The 10,890-nt window shown below is 40.3% G+C and overlaps 2 protein-coding genes across 2 annotated transcripts in view; one reads left to right on the forward strand and one right to left on the reverse strand.

The window, feature by feature from the left end:
* The window catches only part of wdfy4 (WDFY family member 4), a 39,194-nt gene that overhangs the window by 3,220 nt on the left and 25,084 nt on the right, over positions 1-10,890 (reverse strand). The window contains exons 48-60 of the mRNA XM_035664185.1: positions 10,719-10,867; positions 10,496-10,610; positions 10,179-10,264; positions 10,025-10,087; positions 6,659-6,701; positions 6,324-6,443; positions 6,112-6,235; positions 5,922-6,031; positions 4,633-4,783; positions 4,028-4,119; positions 2,642-2,851; positions 2,418-2,538; positions 809-966 (exon numbers count right to left, since the gene is read on the reverse strand). Coding sequence (XP_035520078.1) covers positions 809-966; positions 2,418-2,538; positions 2,642-2,851; positions 4,028-4,119; positions 4,633-4,783; positions 5,922-6,031; positions 6,112-6,235; positions 6,324-6,443; positions 6,659-6,701; positions 10,025-10,087; positions 10,179-10,264; positions 10,496-10,610; positions 10,719-10,867 — 1,542 coding nt within the window. The remainder of the gene's footprint in view (positions 1-808; positions 967-2,417; positions 2,539-2,641; positions 2,852-4,027; positions 4,120-4,632; positions 4,784-5,921; positions 6,032-6,111; positions 6,236-6,323; positions 6,444-6,658; positions 6,702-10,024; positions 10,088-10,178; positions 10,265-10,495; positions 10,611-10,718; positions 10,868-10,890) is intronic.
* On the forward strand, positions 7,316-10,017 carry lrrc18a (leucine rich repeat containing 18a). Its single transcript, XM_035664183.1, has 3 exons — positions 7,316-7,673; positions 7,803-7,918; positions 9,008-10,017. Exon 3 carries the CDS (start codon positions 9,012-9,014, stop codon positions 9,822-9,824), a length of 813 nt encoding a protein of 270 aa, XP_035520076.1. The 5' UTR covers positions 7,316-7,673; positions 7,803-7,918; positions 9,008-9,011; the 3' UTR covers positions 9,825-10,017.

A 10,890-nucleotide genomic window follows, 5' to 3' on the forward strand; every position in this document is an offset into this window, starting at 1 on the left:
GTTCAAAACGCGCTTTCGTTCCAAGTACGACCATGATGGTAAAACTAACAGCCTCCACCCAAAAACGTCCGCGCGGTAGGTCCATTATTAATTGGACAACGTTCAACTTGTCAGTTCTCGCTCAGTCTGGATATCAAACAGTCTGGAAACATTAAAACGGGTAGTAGTCGAGTCACTAATTATAATACAGAATTGGAAATAGTTACTAGATGTAGTCATAGATGGAATTGGAGTCAAAGTGTAAATGAGTGTCCACTGCTAAAAAAAATCCTAGAGTGAGTTTACGGATATGCTTTAGCAGTTTAATACTAAAATAAAATCATGTGATGCAGACTTTTTTGACAGTGTTAAATTATCTCTTTATACTAATTGTACACTTTTATTTATCTTTAATCTTATTGCCCCCCAAAATATCTTGCAGCATTGAACATAGGGAGAGTGTTGGAAAACGCCTCAAAGGCCGTACAATACAGAAACCAAGACACGCTGAGATACACAGAGATTGCATTGGCAGGTATGGTAAATAAGTAGTTTATTTTAAATAGTTAACACAGCGGTTTGTAGCACTATGAAGTGAGCGAAAGCTTGGCAGATCTTAAAGATTACCTCACTGTTTTGATTGAGCGTGACGCACGATTGTAAGACTCAGCTGATACTGATTAGCGGACGGTGTGTGTGGCTTGACCCACACCCAGTGATATGTTTCATATGTATGTGATTAAACTTAAAATTCTGTTTCTAGAGACTGAGCACTATCAATAAAAGGGAGTACAAGTTGTATATTATTAAAAATTTGTTACATACACACCTTTTCTGTGGCAGTGTTTCCAAAGGCACAGCTGTTGTCAGGGAAGCCCCAGCTGAAGAAACAGCCCGAAACAGGCGACAGAAGGAGACGGTTTTTCTCCAGGACGATAACCTCTTTTTCCAGACACAGTATCTGACCTACCGGGCCTCTTGGCAGCTCTGCAGAAAGGTTTGCAGTGTTACTGAGAGTGTGCAAGAAGTTATGGGAAAAAGTAAGAGGGTGTTTTGTTTCTCAGTTGTCTGTTGGGTGCATATGGTTTATACGCACCCATAAAAAAGTGATTATTAGTTAAAAATAGAGAAAAAGTGACCTCATTCTGCCTTTTGTGTACCTGAATAAACTTACCTGGACAAATAAAGGTAATAGCTCTTCAGAAACATCACATTAAAGAGTTTGGTAACTCAGTAAAATAGAAAGACTGGGCAATTAAAACAGCTATTCCCAGGTTACAACAAGCCGAGGCTCCGTCCTAGGGGGACACCTGCATCCTGGATAGCCCCAGTTGTACGCGTGTATATGAGGGTGAGGCAGCGAGAAAGAGGCTGTAATTGTGTCTATAATTGACCTATTCATGCAGGAACAGGCAGAAATCATTATATCCTATTGCCTGTTCTTCTTCTGGAATACCCAGAAAGAAGTTGTGTCTGCATTAGTCTTAGCATTCTTCCTCCTATTCATCTCTATCTGCTTATTGATCAGATCAGACACTCTAAGATTTAATATGAAATGTAATTTGCAGGAATTTCTCCCTGAGCATTCGCAGATTCATCTCCTCTCCCTCAGTGGGCCTGTAGGGATATTCAGATTATTAAGTAGGGCTCAGCGGAAGAGTCATCTCCATGTTGTAGCTCTAACAGATAGCTCCTTCCACCCTTCCATAGTGTAAATTAATCTATGGACGTTCTCGCTCTGTTTCAACGATTCCCCTGACACTCAGGCACATCCAGTATATAATAATTGACATCAAGCAGTGTGAGATAAAATAACAGAGGAACACTACAAAACAGTACCAAATGCAGATGTCTAGAATTGATTAAATTTTGTTTACTCAGCAAAAATAGATCTTGATATAGTTGTTTGGAAATATCTGTTTATAACGCTATATTATGATATGCTTTAACACCTTCATGTAAAGCAATAGACATTCTGGCTGAGAGTACGCTATATGAAGCTGCTTGCCAGCAGCTGATTAGCTTAGCTTAGCATAAAGACTGGAAGTAGGTGGAGACAGCTAGCCTGGCTCTGTCCAAAGCTTATAAAATGTCCCTACCAGCACCTCTGAAGCTCACTAATTAACACATTTTGCTAATTTTGGTTAATGCGTATAAACATTGAGTTGTAAAAACAAGCTTTAGAGGTTCTCATAGCCAGATTTTGTTTTACCTTTGGACAGAGCCATGCTAGCTTTGTCCCCCTGCTTCCAATCTTTGTACAGCTCAGCTAATTGGCCACAGGCTGTAGCTTCATATTTAGAGTACAGACATCAATCTTTTCATGTAACTTTTGGCAAGAAAACAAAAAAGCCAAGTTTTCGTCCAAAATGTTGAATAATTCCTTAATATTAAGAGCTTATTTGCTGTCTGAGCTCCCTTTTATTGTCTAGCAGTACCTCTGAATGGCTGCGCAGTGGTCTTTAGTTTGTCCAGTTTGAAGAAAAATGGAGTAGGGTGGGGTGGTGAAGATCCGTCTTTCTTAGAGCCACTGCGAGGTGGATGCGGCTTGGTGAAGAGCTACAGGTAAGACGCAGATAATTCACGAATTAGGATTATTTTTAAAAAGAATATGATACATCTACAGGCAGGAATCTTCCCCCAATTAGTTTGTTCTTTTTACCTGTTTGGGAACCTGGCCAAAGTTACTGACGTATCCCAAGATTGTGCTCTTGATGATGGGGTCTTTAGCACCCTGGCGGCCTCTCTGAGCATAGAAATAAGGGTGGAACATGTTCACGCTTTCCACAGCAGCGGGGCCTTGTTGCCGGAACCCGAAAATCAGGTCGATCCATAGGTGGAGGTGGGAACTCACATAGTCACTTTCCAAAGCCTAAGGGAAACAGTGCAGGAGATTGTTGCACAAACTAAGACCACCTAGTAAAGTAATATTACAAAACTACTATACATGCACTGTGCAGTGCAGTTCTCATTGTTATTACAGTGCGACCAAAACCATCAGTCAAACTGTTAATATGAGAGTTTAGAAACACAAGAAACTTCTATGAGAATGCACAACCAATCAAATTATTCAGGTACTGTATGATTTCTTCCAAAAGTCAATTTAGAAGTCTGGAACGGCAGGAAGCTGCACAGCTATGTTATGAGCGTATATTCATGTTTGAATTAAAGAATGATTTGGGTAGAATTAGCCAGCGATTGGTTTTGAAGAGTTAATAAGGAAAAGTGGGCATTATGACCAGCATGTGTATCCTTGCACCCAATCGTAATAAACCTATCCTGGAATATCAGAAACCGAAAAATAAAAAAAACATCATAACAAGGATATATTGTCCTGAGTTAATTTGTCTATGGAAGAAAAAACAATCTTCTAAAGTCACTAATTTTATGAGAATGGTAGGCAATATGAGTAGTTCAGTAGATTACAGAGTGATAACCATCTTAGATGCCCCAGGAATGGAAAAAGGGAGGGTCAGAGAGAAAAAGAACAGAGATATACAATAACCCCACACATGGAAAGAGAAGAAAGAGTTGAGAAAAGAGAGAGAATATTCATCCCATAAAGAGCTGGCAAAAATAATGGCATTATAAGAAACAGAGTCTTGTCCCTGCCCTGAATAGTGTTAAATAGGCTTGTTGTCCTTCAATGTCTGTCATCTAAACTTCAGATACATGCCTTTTCATGCATTTTCATGATAAGAAAAACAACTGGCCATTATATCCGAAAACAGTGAGTACTAAAAGAAAGAACCAAACTCAACGAGACAAAATGGCCTTTAGAGAATATAACGAATGAGACAGTGGCTGATGTGAATAAGATCTGTCTCTATTATACTGTGGCAGCAAGAAAGAAGACACACAGACTGACTGCAACCAACACTATTACAGTGGATACTTGTTTTAAACACTAAAACAATACATCTTCTGTGTACGTACATCAACTAGTATTGACAAACATTATTAGGTCTCACGGGAAAAGTCCCTGTATGTAACAGGCGAGACTGGCCAATGGTAACAGACAGGCCCGGTGAGGTTGGGGGTCACTGACCTCTCGATGGACTCTAATGAACTCCTGGGGGTCACCTTTCGCCCATGGAGGCAGCTCCACATCTCCCAGAGTGGTACCATCCTCCATGCAGCCTATAGAGATATGGATATACAGCAAATACAGCATGCTGGGTTACTTAACTGTGTGTTATCCTTTTAAGATACCCTGTGGAGTTTTTTTTGCCACTGGTGGCACTATGGAGCAAGACCAAAACCAAAATAAATTGTAGAAAGTAATGGCAATGTAGCCAAAAACTAATACAGCTTATTCCTCTGTGTATTACAAACACATAAGTGAGCCACACTGATGCACTGGGTGATATGTTCTTATTATGATGAACTGTAGTTAATTAATAATTTAATAAGTTAATTATTATTATTATTATTATTAGTCTAAACACACCACCCTGCTGCTGTACTCACCACCAAATGAGTAAAATAGTCCAACAACTTCACTATTCACTCTTGTATGGGTATTGTTGCTAAAATCTACAGTGCCCAGCTATTTGAAGAAATAACTGTACACTATATATGTGACCAGGTTCTAAAGATTCAAGTCTTCTAGAAACAAATGGTCTACACAGAGGATTGATTTTTGTTCCTGACCCAGTTGGATGTGGTTGGAGTTGACCAGGAAGTCAGGCAGGTAGAAGAACTCTGGGATCAGCTCTCTGACGTCCCCCATGTTGTCTCTGGAGGCAGACTCCCACTCCTTCTTTACACTGTAAAACATCCGTTCTGGGATATCAAACCCTCCCTGTGGGAAGACAAGGCACAACACTGTCAGGCCCCCCGGCACACAGTTGAAGCAAACTTTACAACAGGCATATTAATAAAGAGTAGTCTGCCTGATTCAGTGTGGTGAACCATATTTTATATTCTTCATTGTATTATGTAAGCAGGAAATATTTGCTACTATTTGAAGGAAGCTTTTCATCTTTCTGTAAAATTCCATAATATATGATGGAAATCTCATGAGAGAGAATGTAATTTAGAGTAAAACAATTACCTCAATGAATGAAAATAGCATATATACTGGTAAACTCGGTTAGAGATGTAAATCCAGTTATGGATATTACTACACACCCGTTATGCGCTTCAGAAGACAAAAAGGCACTGTAATTCACCAGACTAACATCTTTATTGCTTTATTCTGACTATCAAATATGCATGCCTTTTCATTATAATCAATTGGATGTTGTATTGTAAATTGGTAACATCTGTGGCTATTTGCATTGGCTTCTTTTAGATACTTTCTGTAATTATTTGCATATATATTGAAATCTCTCTACAATCTGCTTTCATACCAAAAAACAGCATTGAAACAGGATCTGAAGAGCTGAAAATAGCTCATATTAGAGTCATATTATTAGCAAGATAATGTCTGAAAATAAAAAAAATGACAAAGTGATGAATGTGAATGGGCATGTGGAGCACTGGGTTTGCAGAAGGGTCTGTGGGTTAGTGGAAACAGACTGATACAGAATAAGCTGAACTTTCTCCTTTTTCTGGATCATCACACAATCTGTAGTGGATCAGCAGTCATTACATTCCTACATTATACCTTCACACATACTTCAAGCTTCATTATTCAGCAAACTTACTGTATTCATTTCTATCATTTTAAGCTTTTATTATTGACCTTTTAATGTCTGCTGTGCCACTTCAGACTGTGTTACACAGCCTCGGGGACAGAACTGCAGTGTTTGTTAAGTATATTTTTCATGCGATGGATGTATTTAATGCTAGGACACAAACAATAAAGTGAATTCATACAATGATTACATTTTCAATTCTATGCTATTCTTAACTCAAGAAGTAGATTTTTAATTTTGTTGTGGAAATGGGTCAGCAAGCAAATAATTTAGGCCTATTTCTCGTGTCCAAGGCCTCACCTGAAGGGTCCGGAAAGTGTGTGAAAACGGCTCCATCCTGACAAGGAAGGAGGCTACGATGATGGCTGAGGAGTAGTGGGTACAGTAGTGGCATCGTGCTGACAAATCTCCTACAGAGTAAAACATGCAGTGACTAAAGAGTACACTGAAAAGCAAAGAAATGAAGAAAAGTAAAGAGCTAAATACATACCTTCCCCCTCAATGTTCTCTACTTCTTCATATCTCTGGATGAACATCTGTCTCCTTTTCTCTGTCTGAGCTCCCATTGGCTTAGACAGGTCACGGAAAGTTGCAGGATTCGACAGATTGAGGGTCTAAATCAAACACATAACACTTTCATTACCATAGCCGCCCTACAATATGAATGTTCAAAGACAAAGACATTACTGTGCGTGATCTAACCTCTGACTGGTAGTCAGCTAGGACCCAGGGGTAGACTGGATACTGCATCAGGTCATTGTATGTCCTCCCAGCGATGGTGTTCAGATGCATCAAGTACTCAAAGTTACTTATTTCCCCTCTCTGGAGGACAGACAAGACTAATATGAAGCTGATAATGGCATTACAGTTATAAACAATAATTAAATGTAACAGTTATAATCAAAAGTGGAACTGGCTTACTATTACTATAAGTCATAAACTCAACATTTAAGCAGTCTCTACTGGTGTCAAAGAAGTAAAAAGTGAATGTGTAAGCACAAACAACTTTGAAGAGGATGACGTGTTTATTGCATTACCTGCCATTTAACAAGGGCTGCCTTTTCAACCACAGGAGTCTTCCTAAAGCACAATAAAAAAATAAAATATAATACATGGCATTGAATTAGCATCAGAGGCTGATCACTGAACAGTGCCTACCAACACAAAAGTTATTTTTTTTGCTTGCTCTGTTGCCTGGCAACCAGTGTTGAAATGTAACACAGCAGAGTTCTGAAGCAGCAGAGTGGAGGTGAGTGAGTGAGACAAACATCGTGTGTACACAGCTGTAGGAGAAGTTATGGGATTGAGGTGAGCTACAGCAGGTAGCATAATAGATAGTGAGTAGAAATGTTCAGGATGTAGTGCATGGTGCCATCCGTAGGTTGTGAGGAAATATACTTTAAGTAAGACTGTAACTTGTATCACTAGCAGTGAGCTTTTTAAAAGAGGAAGTGAAACATTCCCTGTGCAGTGAGTTTTTAAATGACATGCAGGGGTTAATGATTACTGGTCAAACAGGAACACCTTTCTTTTAAGTTTCTGTCACAGAAGAAAAAAAGAATAAAGATTTCCTGCTTCATAGCAAAGGCAAATAATATATTTTTTTCAATTTAGCTAGTTGTTTGTTCAAAGAGTGTTTTAAGGTGATCCTTTATGAAGAATTCACTCAAACAGGAGGCACACACCTAGAAAAGGTGCCAATTAATCTACCAGAGCGTTTGTTCGGCTAAAGAAAAACATCTATACTAACTGACAATGTTGCAACATTCATTAGCATTTTACTCCTGTAGCACCTATCTAACACTTGTTTAATCTAAATTAGGAAAGCATTAAACTGCTCCTGAAATCTCTTTTCCCTCTGTGGCCAGTAACATGGCAATAAAGTCCTGGCGCCAAGCACCCCAGTTGCTAAGTAACGCTATTAAACAAGAGGAACCTTGACTTTCCTTGTTTGGTGTAGGCAGGCTAGGGAAATGTAGATATACACAAACGGTCCATTCCTGATCTTTCCTTTTGACTTCACCACAACATTTTGTGAGATACGACTACCAGGTATTATACTACAACTTCTACATGCTGACCAAAGTGGGAATGTAGTTTTGTGGTGTTTTATGGGGCTTTTTTTGTTGTTGCTATGCTATAACATTACGACTACAGTAATTGAGTTTTTCTGGCACGTAGGTGAGAGGCTTCGAGCTGGTTCACAGGAGCTAAAGCTGCTGGCATGTTTATAAAACTGAAGACAATCTCATCACTTGATTAACGTCAGCTCAGAGAGAAGAAGAAGATAAAATATGGTGAGTACACAATCTTCATTTATGCTGAAAATGTAGATGCAAGTTTTAAACAAGAATAAAATAAGATACCAACTGAAGAATTAAATAAGGATGCATATAGTAAATGGGTTGAGAGAGCAAGGGGCTACTTGAAGTGTATCCAATTTCTAACACCTTCCCTCGTCCAATAACTCCTGACCAAATTATTTTGTAAAACTACACTAAATCAATCATTGCATTTGGCCCAGTATGTGTTATCTAATTGCAGGCAATAATTTCATGCAATAGTTTTCTATAGGAGGTTATAATAGGAACAAGCACCAGTGGATAACCTCTCTCATCCTGAGGATGATGAATGAGGCGAGAGAGGGCCTTGGGGTGTAACACAGACACAAACAGACACACACCTTGCTCTTTTAGACAGGGAGGGGAGAGGAGTGAAGCCCTCATCACACTCCCAACACTCCCTAAATATCATTTATCAAAGTCCTGATTTGACTCTTTGTGCACAGGCACACATACTGTAGTACTGTACACCCAAGTCTGTCAACACACTTGCATGTGGATGTCCAACTCAACCACGCACACACACGCACACACACGCACACACACACACAGTCTTTGCCTGAAAAGAGCCAAACAGCTCAATCAGTTGAATGGTGAGGGAGCATCAGCACTCATTTGTTTTTGCTGTATTACCCAGTGTCGCCTCTCTCCTATTGTTCCCCAGCATTAGCCTTAATTAGAGAGTCGTGCTCTTAAATACCCCCATGGGCAACACTGGGTGAGCACGCAATAGTGCAGACATAACACTGTGACACACACACACATACACACATACACACCACTCAAGCTCTCATACCTCAGAGAGCATGCTTTCCCTACTGCCCCAGGCCATACATAAGCCCTTGTATCTGAATAAATCACATCAGCCTTACACACACATACTTACACGTAAACATACACACAACACATTTATTTGCTATAGTAATGCGTGGTGCTGTAGATTAGATAGAATATTGCAAATCAGTCTCTTGGGGGCAACTATCACAAAAGTGAGGCCGAGCTGTAATTTGAATCTGAACTGCTCAGTAATTCTGTGTGTTGCAGTACCATGCCCAAAGGAAAGGGAGCCAAAGGGACAAAGGTGACCCTCAAGATTGCCAAAAAGGCGATACGGATGACCCCAGATGGACGGCGCAGACTCACTCTTTGCAACATGGGTATAACAATCTTCCCAAAGTGTCTCCTCAAACTGACTAACGTGGATGAGTTGGACCTCAGCCGAAACCTGATACAGAAACTCCCAGATAACATCGGGAACTTTTCGTCACTCAGAGGGCTGGATCTACACAGCAACAGGCTGGAGTCTGTACCCGAGTCTATCGGCAACCTGGTGGGATTGACCCACCTTAACCTCTCAAACAACCGTCTAACCTCCGCAGGTTTACCCTCCACATTGGGTTTTCTCTCCAGCCTCAAGAGTCTCAATCTGGGGATGAACCAACTTGACACCCTGCCTTCCACTATGGTGGCTCTAGAAAGTCTCCAAGAGTTAGGCCTGTTTGATAACTTCTTCATCAAGCTACCGGAGTTTGTGACAATCCTACGCAACCTAACTAAGGTCAACATGAAACGAAATCCTCTATCATATGGTCAGGGGGATTGTGAAGGGATGCTGAATGAAAAATCTGAACCAGAGCAGGATGTGTACCTGGTCCACGAGAGCAGTCTGTGTAGGACATGCCTTAAGAGATGTAAAGAGCATAGGGAAAGGCTTACGAGAGGAGGAGGGGGAGGAGGAGGAGACATGTTTGAGGACAAAAGGATAAGGACTTATCCAGGACTGATGGTGCCAAACTCAGTGGCTACAGTCAATCAAGATGTGTGGAGAATAAGAAATGTGGAATACAAGCCAATCAAATGACCAAACAGCTGCTGATGTCATTTTAACCTCCATTTTTAGGCAGCCCTAAAAACTTAATTTTAAATATTTGCATAATATCTTATTATATGTCACACAATTATTTTTTGGATGTATTTTCCATTTCAATTGAAGCAATAAAGAGTATGTACATGTAACTGTCTCGTTATATTGCTGTTGGATGACTAACTGAGGACATTTACCTGGCGTTAGCAATGACCTCAGCAACCCCTCTGCCTTTTAATGCTGACACTACCGTGCACAACCTGAGGGAAAGAGAGAGAGGAAGGAATAAAGATCAGTCAGAATGCTAAAAAAAAAAAATAACTTAACATCCACTTTATATAAATTTAGTACCTTTTATATGCAGACACATGGTCTCTATTCAGAAACACCAGGAAGGCTGAATGTCCATTTTTCATGAATACCTCAATGGCATTGTCCTGATAGAGAACAGAGAGACACAGTGGCTCTTTAGTTAGTGTCAAGTAGATAGTTTTATCCATTAGATCCCTTTTAAACTGAACATGTGCCTTGATTAAAGCAGAAACAACTAATGTACTAACTAAATGCACAACAAATCTGATCTGATGTAAATGCATTCCAACCAAATCCTGTTTACGAACATGTTAATTCAATGCATCTGGGTTAGGGTTAGCATTTGTATGTCTGACCTCTAAAAGGAAACGCATGAAGCGGGCCTCCTTGATATCCTCATAGAGCCAGCGTCTGCACCTTGCTGATGGCAGCTCTTTACTCAGCATGGTGGAAATAAAGGAATCCCTCACGCTGGCAGGAAAGAAAGGGACACAGATGATGTCAGCTAAGTGATTGAGACAACTGAGAATGTAACATATGCTTGTTACATGTTTTGGTTGTACATGCACACAGCTGTACCTGCTGGGGTGGTGTTTCCTGCAACATACATCTCCAGCAGGACTGAGAGTGAATCCCTCACACAGGAGAAGGCTCTCTTTCCCAAACAGCAGCACCCCCTCTGTCACTCTGAGGTCGCTCACCATCACTACGCACATCTTCGCCTTTACCTACGGAGAGAGAGAGAGAGAGA

Source organism: Morone saxatilis, unplaced genomic scaffold (genome assembly GCF_004916995.1).
Source record: "Morone saxatilis isolate NCDOM2014 unplaced genomic scaffold, NCSU_SB_2.0 Contig19, whole genome shotgun sequence".
NCBI lineage: Eukaryota > Metazoa > Chordata > Actinopteri > Moronidae > Morone > Morone saxatilis.

Coding starts and splice junctions, on each gene's coding strand:
- lrrc18a (XM_035664183.1), top strand. CDS start 9,012: ATGCCCAAAGGAAAGGGAGCCAAAGGGACAAAGGTGACCCTCAAGATT.